This window comes from Macaca mulatta, chromosome 13 (genome assembly GCF_049350105.2).
Source record: "Macaca mulatta isolate MMU2019108-1 chromosome 13, T2T-MMU8v2.0, whole genome shotgun sequence".
Taxonomy (NCBI): Eukaryota; Metazoa; Chordata; class Mammalia; order Primates; family Cercopithecidae; genus Macaca; species Macaca mulatta.
The window spans coordinates 5,044,414-5,063,024 of NC_133418.1; the positions used below are offsets into that span (position 1 = coordinate 5,044,414).

At 48.3% G+C, this 18,611-nt stretch overlaps 2 protein-coding genes and 1 long non-coding RNA gene across 4 annotated transcripts in view; 1 reads left to right on the forward strand and 2 right to left on the reverse strand.

Annotated features, from left to right (window-relative positions):
• LOC114671863 (uncharacterized) lies at positions 1-10,156 on the reverse strand. Its single transcript, XM_028832152.2, has 2 exons — positions 8,976-10,156; positions 1-358 (listed from the first exon to the last, which is right to left on the reverse strand). Exon 1 carries the CDS (start codon positions 10,014-10,016, stop codon positions 9,570-9,572), a length of 447 nt encoding a protein of 148 aa, XP_028687985.2. The 5' UTR covers positions 10,017-10,156; the 3' UTR covers positions 1-358; positions 8,976-9,569.
• LOC106993079 (uncharacterized) overlaps positions 8,290-18,611 on the reverse strand; it is a 19,591-nt gene continuing 9,269 nt past the window's right edge. Inside the window, exon 3 of the long non-coding RNA XR_013402581.1 lies at positions 8,290-9,434. This is a non-coding gene — a long non-coding RNA (uncharacterized LOC106993079). The remainder of the gene's footprint in view (positions 9,435-18,611) is intronic.
• The window catches only part of ITPRIPL1 (ITPRIP like 1), a 4,763-nt gene continuing 3,587 nt past the window's right edge, over positions 17,436-18,611 (forward strand). Inside the window, exons 1-2 of one of the 2 annotated variants that reach the window (XM_001098586.5) lie at positions 17,436-17,839; positions 18,021-18,127. In XM_001098586.5, the coding sequence (XP_001098586.2) occupies positions 18,118-18,127 (10 nt within the window). In that variant the 5' untranslated portion in view covers positions 17,436-17,839; positions 18,021-18,117. Of the gene's footprint in view, positions 17,906-18,020; positions 18,128-18,611 lie in introns of both variants that reach the window. The other variant, XM_077958808.1, reaches the window with a different exon arrangement.

The window sequence follows — 18,611 nt, forward strand, 5'->3', positions numbered from 1 at the left end:
TTTCTTGTCTGAGGAGTTTTATTTGTTTTTCACATCTTCATAGCATGTATTTGATTAGAACACTTAGATTAAGCAAAAATTGAGTGTATATGTGACAAGCATTTGTAAAGTTCCACTTTAGCATACATTATCATTGAATCCCCATCAAGCCCTGGGAAATATATTGAGGGCCCCCATTTTACCAATGAAGAAATCAAGGCCCCAAGAAGATACTTGACTTGTCTGGCCTCATCTGCCGCAAAGCCAGGCCTTCTGTTTTCACCCCCTATGCACAGGGGCGTCCTCACAGAGCTGAGCTTCAGGAAGGTGATTCTCACGGTGCTAGATGTGGAGTCCTAATTAAGGAACAGGAGTCAGGCTGGCAGGACCAAGGGAAAGCAAAAAGAAAGCGGATAAGCCATGAGTCTGCCACCGGACCCGGCCCGTCTGCTGTGTTTCCAAACAGGCTTGTTCCTTTCCAGGTCTTCACTTTAGGAGGCATTCGTCTTTTTTAACCAAGAGGCAGTTTCATGAGGCGGTTGAACATATAGACTCTTCTGTTATACCATCTGGGTTCAAATCTGAGCTTTACCCCTTCCTACCTGTGTGATCTTAGGCCTGTTTTTAGCTACTCTGGGCCCAACAGGGATAATTTTACCTACACCATAGGGTTGCCTGGCACCTAGAACTATACCAGGAAATAGCAAGTGTCAGGTTTTATCCAGCAGCCCGTGCTTCCTAAAAACATTCCTAAACACTCTGTGTTTGGAGGCAATTTTATGACTCACAAAGGAAAACTGCCCCATTCTTGGTCATATCTATCCTTTCTTATCCCAGATGATCTTACCCAACCTGATGGCCCTTCCACCCAATAAACTTGGTTCTGAGTGACTGCTGTTTCCCAGACTCCAGGCCTCATGCAGAGGTAACAGGTTGCCGGCACTGGGCATATTCAATGACGTGACTGTTCCCAGAATGCTGTCAGCTGGCCTCAAGTGATCCACCTGCCTCAGCTCCCAAAGTGCTGGGATTATAGGTGTGAGCCACCACGCCCAGCCACCACCAACTTTTTAATAAGCCAGTAAGGCTGGGCATAGTGGCTCATGCCTGTAATTTTAGAACTTTGGGAGGCTGAGGCAGGAGGATTGCTTGAGCCCAGAAATTTTGAGACCATCCTGGGCAACACAGTGAGACCCTGCCTCTACAAAACAGTTTTTAAAAAATAAGCCAACAGACGTGGATACAGTGCCCTCCATGCACTGGTGACTGTGTCTGTTGTGAGGAGGGTCACCAAGCATCAGCTCTTCTTGGAGGCAGACACAGGCAACTGAAGGGCAGCCTCAGTGAAAGCCTCAAGTGCCAATTCCTGCCAGAGCCCAACACAGGATGGGCAATCTTTGAGCTGCTGGTGTTATCCTCAGTTCTCCATGCATTGTGCCTGGCACCCCACAGTTGCCTCTCATAATGGACATCTGCACTCTCCAGACAGGTGACAAGTTACCCGCCCTTCCAACAGCAGCACAGTCTAGTGGCATTGCTTCTGGCCTTAGCCAGTGCTGCCGCATTGGAGCAATTAATATTTTGTTGCATTTCACCCTGAGTATTAAATGAGTGGAATTCTTTTTGAGATGGGATCTGGCTCTGTTGTCCAGGCTGGAGTGCAGTGGTGCAGTCATAGCTCACTGTAACCTCAAACTCCTGGGCTCCAGTGATCTTCCCACCTTCCTAAGTAGCTGAGACTACAGGCACATGCCACCATGCCAGGCTAATTTGTTGATTTGTTTTTGTTTGTTTGTTTATAGAGATAGGGTCTTGCTGTGCTGCCCAGGCTGGTCTTGAACTCCTGGCTTCAAGCGATCCTCCAACCTTGGCCTCCCAAAGCACTGGGGTTACAGGCCTGAGCCACCATGCCCGGCCTGAATGGGTATTTTTAAAAATGAAAATTGGTGGCTGGGCGCGGTGGCTCAAGCCTGTAATCCCAGCACTTTGGGAGGCCGAGACGGGCGGATCACGAGGTCAGGAGATCGAGACCATCCTGGCTAACACGGTGAAACCCCGTCTCTACTAAAAAATACAAAAAACTAGCCGGGCGAGGTGGCGGGCGCCTGTAGTCCCAGCTACTCGGGAGGCTGAGGCAGGAGAATGGCGTAAACCCGGGAGACGGAGCTTGCAGTGAGCCGAGATCGCGCCACTGCACTCCAGCCTGGGTGACAGAGCCAGACTCCGTCTCAAAAAAAAAAAAAAAAAAAAAAAAAAAGAAAATTGGTGATATTAGTGAAAAAGCAAAGGTTTTGTAATTTACTACAGTTGGAAGTCAATAATTATGCAGGCCAAAAGTAACAAACCTTTGCCACACTAGTTGAGGCTCACTGGACTTAAGCCAATCCCTAATGTGTTGGGTTGGAGAGTAAAATAAGAGTGTGAACAAATGATTTGGAAATGTCATTGAAGAAAATATCTAAAAGGCAAGATGTAATTAGATATTCTGTATATTTTTTGTCTCAAGACAAAAGAAACTTAAGGGATCCCTTCCCTTTATAGTGTTTAAGTTCTTTTTTTTTTTTTTTTTTTTGAGACAGAGTCTGGCTCTGGCGCCCCAGGCTGGAGTGCAGTGGCGTGATCTCAGCTCACTGCAATCTCTGCTTCCTGGGTTCAAGCAATTCTCCTGCCTCAGCCTCCCGAGTAGCTGGGATTACAGGCATAGGCCACCATGCCCAGCTGATTTTTATATTTTTAGTAGAGATGGGGTTTCACCATATTGGCCAGGCTGGTCTCGAACTCCTGACTTTCAAGTGATCTGCCCGCCTCGGCCTCCCAAAGTACTGGGATTACAGGCGTGAGCCACCATGCCCAGCTGTGTTTAAGTTCTTATTTAACTAGTACATGTCACTTTTTGTACATGTTCAGGAGTGTGATATAGTCAGAACTGCCTTAATTTCTTTGACCAACTCGAATGATTATATAATTATTGGCATTGGTTGAGTTTATTATGTTGCAGGCATTTATCCTATTTTATTCTTCAGCACCGTCTGAGGCCAGGGTTGGGAAAGGCAGACTGCGTGGTCCAGAGCATGCCTGCGTGTTCATGCTGGGTGTGCCAGGAATGCAAGGCCCTGGCCACACTTTCCTAGGCCCTTTCCCAGAGCTGTGTGTGTAGTGGGCAGCCTTGAGGAATAAGGTAATGTCTTCCACCAGGACAGAGAGAAGGATGGCCATGAAATAGGTAGTTTCCCTGAAATGAGAATTCCTTTTCTGCAATGCAAACCATTCCATGCATAGCATCCACCTGGGCCTCTCCATGTTGCCCCTGTGGGGCTTGAGAGAGCAAGAATTGACACAAGCAGGATGCTAGTGCTGATTGTTGTGCCATGAGCCATACATTATTCTGTCTCTGACCCAGGCGTCTTGTGTCTTCTGCCAGCATCCATGAAACAGCAACCGTAACTATCTTTTACGTAGGGTAAAATTCCAGACTTTTGACAGTTTGGGTGGAGGGGATTTAATGTTGTCATGACTATGGAGCTGCAAGCCTTGCAGCCACAGCCAAGAGGCAACATGATTGTGGGTGCTGAGTCACTGGGTCCCTAAAACCGAGACAAACGGCATCAGCAATGAGGATATAGAGCTTCCAGTGGACCGAAAGCACTGGAACGTGCAAAATCTCGTTTATTGGAACAGAGCTGCTCTCTCCCTTTGTGCGACTGATTCTTTGGACCCCTCCCCAACCTCAGCTATGTTAAGGAAAAAGCTGAGTATGTTGGGGAACTTCACGGAAGGGGCTTTGTTACCGGAACCCAAGTCACCATCCTCCCCGGTCTTGTGGCAGGAAGCGGTGCTGGGCGCAGCTGGAGTGGTTTTAGAGCAGCCTGAAATAAAAGACACTCAGTCCCTCAGGGCCAGAATCAGAGGAGGCTGTGGCCAGAAAAATCCCAGCTACTGGATGAGCCTGAGGACAAAGCCTAGGCGGGCAGACACAGAAACTAAAGGGCATCACAAACAGGAAATCTGACGCCGGCAACACAAAGGGGTCACCACCTCGGTAGAAGCAGGGACCAGAGCCCCTCAAGAGTGAATGGACGGACACACAGAACCCCCACCCCCTCCTCATCCACATGGAGGGATCTCCACTCCCTCTACAGCTCACAGCCCCAAATTCTATATGGTTTCTGTGGAAGCAAGTCCTCATGCGTCTAGTTTTAGTCCCTGGAGAGCTGGCTTCTTGGCCCCTGGATAAGGTGAAAACCTGGTGGGCACCAGAAGAGACTGCCCTTCCCTTGTTCCCTGCTATCTGTCCTTCCCATTCCCACTTAGTTCCTTTGTCTTTTCTCCATTCTGCATGCTCTGTCTCAACGTGGGACTAAAATATATATTGTTATTAGTTACAGGGTTACTGATTGAGTAAAGTTTTGGTTTCTAAACTTGTTCTTAAAATGCAGTTGCATTGAACATTTGGTTTGCCTTTTTTTATTATTATCATTGTTATTAAGACCAACTCTCACTCTGTGACCCAGGCTGGAGTGCAGTGATGCGATCATAGCTCATTGCAACCTCCAGCTTCAACTCCCGGGCTCAGGTGAGCCTCCTGCCTCAGCCTCTCAAGTGGCTAGGACCACAGGCACTCGCCACCATGTCCAGTTAATTTTTTTAATTTTAATCTTTGTAGAGATGTGGGGGAGGGTGGTCTGGCTGTGTTGCCCAGGCTGGTCTCGAACTCCTGGGCTCAAACTATCCTCTGGCCTCAGCCTCCCAAAGTGATGGGATTGCAGGTGCAAGCCACTCTTCTGACTTGTCTTCCTTCAGAAAACACTGAATTGCTTGGTACTGTTTGGGTCTCCAGTACTTTTATCTATAAATAGGGATGATGTTGAAAAGACCAAATTAGTTAATACAAATAAAACACTTACAATGGTGACTGCTGTTGTTGCCCTTCATTGAGGTGTAATCTGTGATGTAGTTTCCCCATCCTAGAACATCCCCAGCCCACATCATAAACAGTTGGGCAACATCTCATGGGAAAGCCAAGGAGATAGGAAGCAATACCAATGCAGCAAAGAAACAGGGAAAGCAAGCAAACAGCAGGATGCCTACTACCCTAGGACCTCATGAAACTCCTGGGGGCGCTCCCCAATTGCTTCTCTCTCTCATCTCCCTCTACCAGGGGCAACCACTTCCTTAACTTTTATGTTAGTCATTCTCATGCTTTATGGTTTTGCTATCTATGTATGAAATCTGAACAATAGACAAGCCTGGCCAACATGGTGAAACTCCAGCTCTACCAAAAAAACACAAAAATTAGCTGGGCATGGTGGCACACGCTTGTAATCCCAGCTACTTGGGAGACTGAGGCACAAGAATCACTTGAACCCGGAGTCAGAGGTTGCAGTGAGCCGAGATGGCACCACTACACTCCAGCCTGGGTGACAGAGTAAGACTGTGTCTCAAAAAAAGAAAAAAAGAAATCTCAACAATATATTGCTCAGTTTTGAAAAAGTTAGTAGCAAGCACAAACCCAGCAAAAAAAGGGCTCTATGGCCCCATTAGATGGAGGCCCAGGAGAGGATATGACACAGAGTCCTGCACCGGAAGCTGGCCTCAGCATCCCTGAGAGCCTATCGGGGTCACTCCGGCTGTGAGAAGGCAAAGCCACAAAGCAGTTCCCGGAAGCACAGAGGTCAAGGCAGTGTGGCACTGGCAGCATTGCGGTATATACCAGGACAGTTTTTTGGGAAGGGGCACAAGGAAGATACTTGCTTTTGTTTGAGACTGAGTTTGGCTCTTGTCACCCAGACTGGAGTGCAGTGGTGTGATCTTGGCTCACTGAAACCTCTGCCGCCCAGGTTCAAATGATTCTCCTGCCTCAGCCTCCTGAGTAGCTGCAATTACAGGCACCCACCACCACACCCAACTAATTTTCATATTTTTAGTAGAGACAGGGTTTCGCCATGTTGGCCAGGCTGATCTTGAACTCCTGACCTCAGGTGATCCACCCACCTTGGCCTCCCAAAGTGCTGGGGATTACAGGCGTGAGCCACTGCGCCCGGCCAGATATTTGTTTTTAAACCTGGCATGGCCCAAATTGTCTTTATTCTACTCTCACACGTGTTTGATACTTTGGCTGAGTATAAAATTCTGGACTAGATACCATTTTCCTTCAAAATTGTAAAGGCATTTCTCTTTCATCTTTTTTTTCTTTCTTTTCTTTTCTTTTTTTTTTTTTTTTTTTGAGATGGAGTTTTGCTCTTGTTGCCCAGGCTGGAGTGCATGGTATGATCTCGGCTCACTGCAACCTCTGCCTCCCGGGTTCAGGCAGGTCTCCTGCCTCAGCCTTCCAAGTAGCTGGGACTACAGGCATGCATCCCTACACCCAGCTAATTTTGAATTTTTAGTAGAGACAGGATTTCACCATGTTGCCCAGCCTGATCTCAAACTCCTGGCCTCAGGTGATCTGCCTGCCTCGGCCTCCCAAAGTACTGGGATTACAAGCATTTCGCTTTCATCTTATTCTAGTGCTGTATTTAAAAATCTGGGTTGGCAGGGCACAGTGGCTCACACCTGTAACCCCACCACTTTGGGAGGCCAAGGCTGGCGAATCGCTTGAGCCCAGGAGTTCAAGACCAGCCTGGCCAAGATGGTGAAACTCTGTCTCTACTAAAATTACAAAAATTAGCTCAGCGTGGTGGTGCACGCCTGTAATCCCAGCAGGTTGCGGTGAGCCAAGATCATGCCACTGCACTCCAGCCTAGGCTGGACCTGTTTAAGACCCTGTCTCAAACAAAAAAAAAAAAAGAGAGAAAGAAAGCTGACACCATTTGTCCTGATCCTGTGTATGTGATCTGTGTTTTTTTGTCTCCAGAAACTTGGGGAATCCTGTTTGACCTGAGTGCTCTAACATTTCATAATGAAGTGACTAAGTGTGAGTTTACACTCACTCATCCATGGGCTGGGCACTTAGATTCAATCTGGAAACATCTTCCCTTTGTAGGATGCTTTTTAATTATTTCTTTGACAAGATTTCTTCCTGTCCATTTCCCGTGTTCCTTCTGGGGCCACTAATCATCATATGTTAGACCTACTGGGTTGGTCCTTGGCAATTTTCTTGACTCTTTCCAGCTCTTTACATTTTTACTCTAATTTGGGGAGATTTCCTCGATTTTAACTTTCAGTTTCTATATGGAGTTTTTCATATTTATTATCAAGTTTTTCATTTCCAAGAACTCTTTCTGGACTCTCATTGTATCGGGTCCAAATACATCTTTCACAGTTATAAAATGTTCAAATAAATATTTGTTGGGACTGAGCATGGTGGCCCACACCTGTAATCCTAGCACTTTGGGAGGCTGAGGCAGGATGATTACTTAAGCCTAGGAGTTTGAGACCAGCCTGGGCAATATGGCAAAACCCTGTTGCTACCAAAAATACAAAACTTAGCTGCATGGTGGTAAGCACCTTTAATCACAGCTACCTGGGAGGCTGAAGTGGGAGGATGGCTTGAGCCCAGGAAGTGGCAGTTACAGTGAGCTGAAGTCACACTACTGTACTCCAGCATGGGTGACAGACTCAGACCCTTTTTCAAATAAATAAATAAATATTTGTTGAATGGAATGAACAAGTGATTGGGACAGATCGTAGACAGAATCTACGCATATCCTTCAAATCCCTATTTAATCAAGAGCACCTGTTTTATCCTCCCAACAGTACAAGTGCTACATTGAGAAGAGAAAAACAAAAAAGAAATATACGATAAGCAAATAATACACATTGATATACTATTCAGATTTTTTCCCTTTTTTGGAGAATGGGGTCTTGCTACATTGCCCAGGCAGGTCTGAAACTCCTGAGCTCAAGCTATTCTCCCACCTCTGCCTCCTTAAGTGTTGGGATTACAGTGTGAGCCACCGTGCCCAGTGCTATTCATTTTTCTTTTATTTTTTTTTTCTGAGACAAAGTCTTGCTCTTTTGCCCAGACTGGAGTGCAGTGGTGCAATCTCAGCTCACTGCGACCTCTGCTTCCTGGGTTCAAGTGATTCTTCTGCCTCAGCCTCCCCAGTAGCTGGGATTACAGGCCCCCACCACTACACTCGGCTAATTTTTGTATTTTAGTAGAGATGGGGTTTCACCATGTTGGCCAGGCTGGTCTTGAACTCCTGAGCTCAGGCAATCCGCCTGCCTTGGCCTCCCATAGTGCTGGGATTACAGGCATGAGCCACCGCACCCGGCCCAGATTTATTAAGCAATAGTGGTGCATTTCATGCACAGGTAGCAGCTAGTCTAGTAATAATTCTCCACAAATCATTGGGAAAAAGGCGGCAATTTTCTACTTTTCCTTTATGTTCAGGAGCATCAGCAATATACAACTCAACGTCCACACAGGTCTTTGTTACACAGCATGAGTCACGAAATGTTTGCCACCAGAGCAGGATAAGTTTTTGAGCTTGTAATAGCAAGCAAGTGGTTTGAAGAAAATCTTGCAGTTATAAAATAAAGTGATTTTTTTTTGAAATGTGTTGAGAGAAGTGATTTGTCATGTCGTTATTTATTGTATCAGTTTTTTTGCCTGGTTACCCTGATGTCCCACCTCTAACCTCAAAACTAAACATTTTATTTGAGATCTGTTTATTTGCTTATCTGATTATTGGCCATATATCTAATTTCTACATCCTCTCGGTCAAGATTTCGTGTGCATCTTAAACTTGCTTCCCATAAGTTATCCCCAACTGCCAAACATCTTATACGAAAAGAAGGTACAGTCTCTATCCCACTGTAAACTCTCTCCTATTTCTCATAGCTGAATCATCCTGTCACTCACTCATTTCGTAACATTTAGCAGTTGCACACCACGAATTAAGCTAGGTCTAATTTTGGTCTTTGCCCTTAAGGATCCCAGTGTGATGCTGTAAGGACCCAGTGAACACTGTTGAGTCCAGGAGCGAGGTGACCAATCCATGAGCCAGGTGCTCTAAATATACAGTAAAGGGCCATTTAGTCTTCGCACCAACCTTACAAGAGAAGAACTTTTATCATCACGTTTGCCAGAGGAGGAAGCTGAGGCTCAGTGAGGTTCGGAACCTTGCAGGACCGAGGTGGCAGGAGGCGAGACGGGGCTCTAAGCCCGGCTCCCATACCTCTTTCTCCCCCATCCAGCTGCGTCCACGCAGTTAGGAAGCATCGCTTGGGCCTTGGGGATGGGCAGCCGCCAAGGAGAGCTTTTTCCCGTCCGCTCGGGGAAGAGCGCGCAGGGGAAAGGGGTTGTGGGTCCCGGCACGCGGCACCAGGCTCGCAGTCCCCCGCCTGGTCTTTCCTCTGTTCGGCCTATGGGGCTGCCGCCGCCCTGGGCTTGCGGCTGGGACTCATTTCCAGATCCGCCCAAGGCAGGTCTTCCTTGTAAGGGCCGGTAGCTCAGAGGAACGACCGTCGGCAACAGCTGCCACGTCCGAAACTGCGTCTCCTTTCTCATTCTGAAATGAAATTCGTAGTTGGTTAAAATGGGCCTCGCCAGCACGATTTACAAACAAGACGAGCGCTCGCTGCCATCACAGGAGGAGAAAAGCAAAGGACGAATTCATAATGCGGTCACTAGAGCTCCGATGCGCCTAGGGGAGCGCGCGCCGAGCACCAGCAGGAACGGCGCCCCGCGGAGGCTGCAAGGTGCGGGGCCGCTCCGCAGGCGCGTGCACGGGCTCGCGCTCCGAACGGCCGCGCGTCTCAGCCGTGCGCCCGGTCCTTGCCACCCCAAACTCCCGCAGCGAACAACGCGTCCCCGGGGCGGCCCTGCGGCTGCTCTTGGAGACGGCGGAAGAGGCGCGTGCGCGGCTTGGGGGACAGAGGCGGGGTCGGGGGCGAAGGGAGGCGGCTCCTGGGGCCCAGAAAGCTGGCGAGGAGGAGGAACCTCCCCCGACCTCCACTCCCAGCTCTCCGAACCGTGAAGACACTGCCTCGGCGCAAAGCTTCTCTAGCCTTCCTAGGTGCACCTGTTTCTGTAGAAAACGTGTTTTGTGCTTACGAGGCGCAAGAGGGAGGGCTTTGGGCACACGGCCCATTCATACGCTGGACACTGCATGTTTATTTGTGTGAAAAGAATACCTAGTTATTGCTAGACACCTGCAATCAATCCCTCCACTTCCAGAAGATCACTGTAAACATTTAGGGATCCACCCTTTGAAACTTTTCCGAGGCATGTGATGCACAGACACACACACATAATGGGAGTAAGCCATAGCATGTTTTTTTTGTTGTTTTTTTGAGACGAGTCTCGCTCTGTTGCCCAGGCTGGAGTGCGGTGGCGCGATCGCGGCTCACTGCAAGCTCCGCCTCCCGGGTTTACGCCATTCTCCTGCCTCAGCCTCCCGAGTAGCTGGGACTACAGGCGCCGCCACCACACCCGGCTAATTTTTTGTATTTTTAGTAGAAAAGGGGTTTCACCGTCACATATGACGAAAATATGTGTGAGATTTACGCAGTGATTTAATCTTGGTAAAGATAGCAGAAATTCATGGGTGTGCCACAGGAATCTTTTACAAAAAGTTAATGGTTTGTGAATCATTTAAAAAATACCTTCATGAGGCCGGGCGCGGTGGCTCCCGCCTGTAATCCCAGCACTTTGGGAGGCCGAGGCGGGCGGCGGATCACGAGGTCAGGAGATATCGAGACTATCCTGGCTAACACAGTGAAACCCCGTCTCTACTAAAAATACAAATAATTAGCTGGGCGTGGTAGCGGGCGCCTGTAGTCCCAGCTACTGGCGATGCTGAGGAGAATGGCATGAACCCGGGAGGCGGAGTTTGCAGTGAGCGAGATTGCGCCACTGCACTTCAGCCTGGGGGACAGAGCAAGACTCCGTCTCAAAAAAACAAACAAACAAACAAACAAACAAACAAAAAAACCTTCATGCACCCATGGTTCAGTTTATACCAATGATCATAATTATTTTTCCATGCATAGTCTGCAATTCACTCTAGCAATGGGAGTCTTCTGTGGTTTCTTCGCATCCCTTTCCAACATTACCTGAGACAAGGAGAGAGCTCCCCTTCTTTCTAACACCAGCAGCATGTTCCAGGCTTACCTTACTTTTGGGTGTCCTGACATCTTGTGTTGACACCCTCCAACAAGCTCTGATTTCCTTTAGAGGAGAACAGCATAGTGGGCCCAAATCTGGGTTTTTTGTTTGTTTGTTTTTGAGACAAGAGTCTAACTTTGTCACCCAGGCTGCAGTGCAGTGGTGCAATCTCGGCTCACTGCAACCTGCACCTCCCAAGCTCAAGTGATTCTCTTGCCTCAGCCTCCTGAGTAGCTGGGATCACAGGTGCATGCCACCCCACCCAGCTAATTTTTTTTTTTTTTTCCAGTAGAGACAGGGTTTCACCATGTTGGCCAGGCTGGTCACGAACCCAAATCTGGTTTTAAGACTGAGGATCTGGGCTGGGTGAAGCAGCTCATGTCTTTAATCCCAACACTTTGGGAGGCTGAGGTGGGAGGATCACTTGAGCCCAGGTGCTGGAGACCAGCTTGGGCAACATGGAGAGACCTCATCTTTAAAAAAACAAACACAAAAAAAGTTGTGGATCTGAATGTCTTTGTGTATAGTGGAAATGGAATTGTCTTGGAGTATAAATTCACAGACTAGTGCTTGTTAGAGACAAGCTTTGTAACCTTTGGCAGTAACTATGCTGCATCTTCTCTGCACCTGGAGACCTCTCTCCTGCTTCTCCTCCTTACTCTGTGCCCTGGGGCTCCCTGGTGATCTGGCCTCTAGTTAGTTTTGGCCAGTGGGAGGCGAACCCAGCACTCTTTCTATGGGGTACCAGAGGATTGACTGCGTTCTCTCCACTGAAGACCCTCTCTATGTAGCCACCCCCTTTGAATTCTGGTAACAAGCTTCCCTCCCCTTTATACTCAAGCAGAGGTGGGCTCCCAATTGGTACTGACTCCAGGGACATCCATCCATTCCTTGTAGTCGTCCCTAACCCCTGAAACGCTTTTGTCCTTAATAAACTCTCCTCAATTATCCAGGTTGAGTATGCCATCAAATCCTGCCGGGATCCTGATACCATAGGATTAAGGATGATTTTTTTAAACCGATTTTTTTAATGCTTTCTGTATTTCCTAAGCCCTTCACAATGATGATGTTTTTCATTTATGAATTTTTAAAATGTCATCAAGAAACATTATGAAAAGTCCTTTTGCTGAGAGTCATCTGAGCAACTCATGTTCCAAGGGGCACATTTTAGGAATGTGGCACAAATCACGTCTAGAAGGAGCACCTCCCCAAACTTGCAACACTTATCTCTGGGTGGCGGGGTATCAGGTAGCTTCCTTCTTGTATTACTACTATATAGTATGCGTTTTTACAATGAATGTGTATCATTTTTACAAAAAGACAACTTTTTTTTTTTTTTGAAATGCAATCTCACTGGTCAGGTTGGAGTGCAGTGGTGTGATCTCAGCTCACTGTTGCCTCTATCTCCCCAGGCTCAGGTGATCTTCCCACCTCAGCTCCTCAGCCTCCCCAGGTAGCTGGGCCTACAGGTGTGCATCACCACAACTGGCTTTTGCGTGTGTGTGTGTGTGTGTGTCTGTGTGTATTTTTTGTAGAGATGGGGTTTTGCTACACTTCCCAGGCTAGTCTTGAACTCCTGGTCTCAAGCGATCAGTCAACCTCAGCTTCTCAAGGTATTGCAACCATCAGCCTCCTCACTCGCCCATTTTTTTTTTTTTTTTTTTTTTGAGACAGTCTCGCTCTGTTGTCCAGGCTGGAGTGCAGTGGCATGATCTTGGCTCTCTGCAAGCTCCGCCTCAGCCTCCCAAGTAGCTGGGACTACAGGTGCCTGCTGCCACGCCCGGCTTTTTTTTTTTTTTTTGTATTTTTAGTAGAGACGGGGTTTCACTGTGTTAGCCAGGATCGTCTCAATCTCCTGACCTCATGATCCACCTGACCTCGTGATCCACCCGCCTCAGCCTCCCAAAGTGCTGGGATTACAGGCGTGAGCCACCCTGCCCGGCCTTTTTTTTTTTTTTTTTTTTTTTTAGGGCTAGGGCTCAGTCTGCTCAGGCTGGAGTAGTGGTGCAATCATGACTCACTGTAACTGCAAACTCCTGGTCTCAAGTGATCCTCCTGCCACGGCCTCCTGAGTAGCTGGGACTACAGCCTTGTACCACCATGCCTGGCTAATTTATTTTACTTTTTATTTTTTGTAGAGACATGGTCTCGCTATGCTTCCCAGGCTGATCTCCAACTCCTGGTCGCAATCCATCTTCCCACCTCAGTGTCCCAAAGTGCTGGGATTACAGGTATGAGCCACCACATCCAGCCATAAAAATATACAATTTTACAAATAGATTTCTGAGGGAAATGTGCACTTTTTGATGCTTAAAAGCAAAGGTCAGCTAACTTCTGTAAATGGCCAGAGAGTAAATGTTTGAGTGTTCGCAGGCCAAGAGACGGACTCAAGATACCATGTAGGTACTTACATAACAAGAGAGAAAACAAATTTCCACACATTCTTGTTTACAAAAAGTGGCGCGATCTCTGCTCACTGCAACCTCCGCCTCCCAGGTTCAAACGATTCTCCTGACTCAGCCTCCTGAACTGCTGGGATTACAGGTGTGAGCCACCATGCCTGGCCGAGTACAATTTTTATGTGGGTCTACTAATGAGAATGACATAATTCTTTTTTGGGAAATAACATGTCACTTAATGTTAGTGTTTCTTATCATCCAGACTGACTGCAAACATTCATCTATTAATATTGATCTGTAATGAGATTTTACATATTTCTTCTTTGAAAATGTAGATGGGCACTGTCAAATACTGACATGAATCCACGAGCACATGATTTCAATTGATCTTCGAAGGCATTTATATGATTAGAATCTTCTCTTGATATTTGCCTTTTAATGTCATTACATTGCAGATTAATCACTTCTAATTGAAGGTTAGAGGGAAGCTCTTCAATTGCGAAGTTAAATGAATTTTGAAATATAGAACTGTCCTTTTTACTTGCACTAATGTCTGACAAAGTCTGCTGGAACTGTAATTTGAGCTCTGAAAATACATCTGCTGCAAATTTATGTAAAAATAGAGATCTTGCTTTTGTTTTACCTTTTGTCAGCACAGGAAGTGTATTAAGCAGGTCAATATCACTTGTGAGTCAAAGTTAGTTGTTGAAATGACTTTATCACAGTGTAAGTTTCACATATAAGCACCATTTTGCCTCATAATTTTAGGTTGAATTCATTAAGAAACAGTATCAGGCCACCAACTTCATTTCTGTACAGACCATGAATTAACAACCATCCAACCTAACAACCACTTTTTTTTTTTTTTTTTTTGACAGCGTCTTGCTCTGTTGCCCAGGCTGGAGTGCAGTGGTGCGATCTCACAGGCATGCACCACCATGCCTGGCTAATTTTTTTTTTTTTTTTTTTTTTTTTTTTTTTGCATTTTTAGTAGAGACGGGGTTTCACCATGTTGGCCAGGCTGGTCTTGAACTCCTGACCTCAGGTGATCCACCTGCCTTGGCTTCCCAGAGTGCTGGGATTACAGGCGTGAGCCACTGCCCCCATCCAACAACCACTTTTAAAACAAATCCTTAACTGTAAACACACATTTTAAAGCACACGGTTTTACAGATGCTGGTGAGAATGGGGAGAAAAGGGAACTCTGATATGCTGTTGGGTAAACTAGTACAGCTGCCATGGAGAATAACATGGAGGTTCCTCAGAAAACTACAAGTAGAACTACTCACATGATCTAGCAATCCCATTACTTAAAATCTATCCAAAGGAAAGGAAATCACTATATCAAAGAGACAGCTGCACCTCATGTTTATAGCCGCACTATTCAGAATAGCCAATATGGAACTGACCTATGTGTCCAACAATAGACGAATGAATAAGGAAAACGTGGTATATGTACACAAGGGAATGCTATTCGGCCATAAAAAACACAATGAAATCCTGTCATTCACAGCAACTTGGATGGAATTGGAGGATATTAAGTGAAATAAGCCAGGCACAGAAAGGTAAACACCACATGTTCTCAGTCACATGTGGGACCTAGAACACGTTGATCTAATAGAAGTAAAAGGTAGAACAGAGGATGCCAGAAGCTGGGAAGGGGAGGGGAAGGTGGTGATAGGGAGGGATTTGTTAAAGGATTCAAGATTATAGTCAGATGGGAGGACTAAGTACTAGGGTTTCACACCGCTGTAGGGTGACGATAGTTAACAATAATAGACCAGGCACGGTGGCTCATGCCTGTAAACCCAGCACTTTGGGAGGCCAAGGTGGGCAGATTGCCTGAGTTCAGGAGCTTGAGACCAGCCTGGGCAACATGGTGAAACCCCCACTCTACTAAAATACAAAAACTTTGCCGGGCTTGGTGGTGTGCGCCTGTAATCCCAGCTATTTGGGAGGCTGAGGCAGAATTGCTTGACTCAGGAGGTGGAGGTTGCAGTGAGCTGAGATGGCGCCATTGCACTCCAGCCTGGGCGACAGAGCAAGACTCCATCACACACACACAAAATAATAATGGTAATAATACATAGTTTCAAATAGCTGGAGGGAGGATTGAACCTTCCCAACACAAAGAAATAAATGTTTGAGGCCGGGCGCGGTGGCTCACGCCTGTAATCCCAGCACTTTGGGAGGCCGAGGCGGGCGGATCACAAGGTCAGGAGATCGAGACCACGGTGAAACCCCGTCTCTACTAAAAATACACAAAAAAAAATTAGCCGGGCGCGGTTGTGGGCGCCTGTAGTCCCAGCTACTCGGGAGGCTGAGGCAGGAGAATGGCATGAACCCGGGAGGCGGAGCTTGCAGTGAGCCGAGATCGCGCCACTGCACTCCAGCCTGGGCGACAGAGCGAGACTCCGTCTCAAAAAAAAAAAAAAAAAGAAATAAATGTTTGAGATGATGGATATGCTGATTACCCTAATCTGAAATCATTATACATCATACGTATGAAACACGACTGTGCACCCTATTAATATGTACAATTATTATTTGTCAATTAAAATAATAAAACTTAAAAACACATGGTTTTAAACATGATTTTGCATACTCTGAAGCATATATTTTGCATCCTGACATCATGTCATAAGTGAAAAGATAAGTGACTTTCATTATTACTGCTCCAAATGCATGCATGCTCAATAACCTGTGATCTATTTTCCGTAATTCACGTTTATAAAAAGTAACTTCAGAACTTCAGTCATTGTCAGCCAGCAGACAGTTTTCCCTGCTCCACAATTAAATAAGTCAGTATTTTTGGAAGTACTGTACAAGTTGTTTGGGAGCTCCCTACACGTTGCCACTGGATAAGAAGACCTGAAACCCAGCCGGGCGTGGTGGCTCACGCATATAATCCCAGCACTTTGGGAGGCCAAGGCGGGCGGATCACCTGAGGTCAGTAGTTCGAGACCAGCCTGGCCAACATGGTGAAACCCTGTCTCTACTAAAAATATAAAAATTAGCCGGCCATGGTGGCTTATATCTGTGGTCCCAGGTACTCAGTAGGCTGAGGCAGGAGAATCACTGGAACCTGGGGCGGGGAGGCTGCAGTGAGCCGAGATGGTGCCACCGCACTCCAGCCTGGGTGACAGAGCGAAACTCTGTCTCAAAAATAAACGAACAAACAAACAAAAACCCTGAAACCTGTCTTTCAGCAGAGGGATTTTAGTGAGTTAGTATCAAGGGGTCATCACTTCCTTTTCTCCTTGGAGAGCCGACACAGGACAGGAGGACTAAGCGCTCTTTCTGATATCTTAAGATCCCTTTCAGGAAACCCATTCTGTTGGTGTTTCTTAAAGTGTGATAAAGCTTGTCCAGCCTCCACACTGTGGAAAGTTCTCCTTTATACACCCATGCATCAGCAGAGCTGCCCTGTAGGTAGGATTCTTACTCCCACGTGGCTAATGAGTAGAAAGCAAGGCCACAAGTAAGGTCTTTGGGTGCTGTCTGTTCTTTCAGGAGAGTCACTTTGATATGAGAAAGGGGTTGGGGAAAGACTCCTGCGTCTGGGTGTGGTCTGGGAGAGAAGCACATTTAGGGTGCTGCAACCACATCTTATTTCTTGTGCCATATTGCTCAGGGCCAGCCCGAAGTGAGAATGGCTTTTCTCGGTCAATTCCCAGTTTTACCACCATCATCCTTACCCGAATCCTAGTAAGTCTATTCTCCACTGAACTGAACCGAGTGCAGCTGACTGCAGGCGCGCGGTGCCCCATTTGCCACCCCAGGGAGGCCGAGCAGCGGCGAGTGTGCGGCCACGGCCCCTCGGCTCTCCCAGCAAACCCACGGTGCATGGGCCACGGCCCCTCGGCTCTCCCAGCAAACCCACGGTGCGTGGCCACGGCCCCTCCGCTCTCCCAGCAAACCCACGGTGCGTGGCCACGGCCCCTCCGCTCTCCCAGCAAACCCACGGTGCGTGGCCACGGCCCCTCCGCTGTCCCAGCAAACCCACGGTGCGTGGCCACGGCCCCTCCACTGTCCCAGCAAACCCACAGGGACCTGGGTGCGGACGGAGACCGGCTGTGCGGCGGCCGCGGCCCCTGCGAGCTGAGCCACGGGGGTTTGGGCGGGGCGGAGCTTGTACTGGGTGGGCGGGGAGGAGCCCGGACGGCGGGAGCAGCTGCGGCGCGCGGGCGCCCTCGGAGCCGCGTGCTGGGGGTCCTAGGGGCCCACCGCGCCCAGCCAGACGTTCAGACGCTCAGCCAAACATGATCTGTAACCCAGGAAAGGGGAGCAGGGCCACTCCCGCGCGCGGCCCCCGCGATGAACCGGACGCCCCCACCCTGCCGGGAAAAAGGCAGTGGCGGTCAGGCCGCGCTGTCTCTTTAAGACCGTGTTCCTCCTAACACCGAAGGTGAGGAACCCGGCCCTGGGTCCCGGGAGACAGCCCGAGGTGGGATGGGCCCTCGGCCTCCTACGGGTAGGCGGGTGAGAGTACAAGTCTCTGGGCGTGGAATCTGGGGAAGTTATGAATGGGGGGAGGGGCGGGTTCGGAGTTGAACCAAAGCCCCCAGGTACCTTCTGCATTTTCACAGGGCTCCTGGACAGGGCGAGGAGACTAACTAAGCAAGGCCAAGTTCCAAAGGAAGGAGAGTCCCAGCTGGTTTCCGCGTCCACACGGTGCAGTCCTTCATGAATCTGGGTAAGCGCGGTAGCTTGTGAATGAGGGTGAATGGCAGAAGCTCGGGCTTCACGGGTGGGTGGGGAGGCAGCGGAACTGACCCCTGCGGCTGTCAGGTAGGCCTTGGGCACCCGGTTCTGCATTCTGGACTAAGACGTGAAGCTAGCCTGCCCACACGCTGGGTATCCACTGGCCCCTTAGGAGCTCAGAGGGTACCGTAGCAAGCAGCTGGTGGCACTGTGCCTCCCTGGCACTCCCTGGCAGAGAGGGAGAGGCTGAGTGATGAGGCTCACTGCATTTTGGGTGAGCAGAATGGAGACTGTGAAGTCACAGAGGAAGTGGAATGCTACAGCTGGCTGCCGGGCAGAGGAAAGGTGTCACCCAGGCAGGCTCGGGGCTTTCTGGCTGTGAAAGGAGTCTCTGGGGTCAGCAGGGCACGTCTGGTGCCCATGGTTGACTGATGAGTCGGGTGAGGCCACCCTACCACAAGGGTCCCCCTCCCCAT

Bases quoted from the DNA above. Each gene is read 5' to 3' on its own strand.
- LOC114671863 (XM_028832152.2), bottom strand. From the start codon at position 10,016: ATGGGCCGTGTGCCCAAAGCCCTCCCTCTTGCGCCTCGTAAGCACAAA.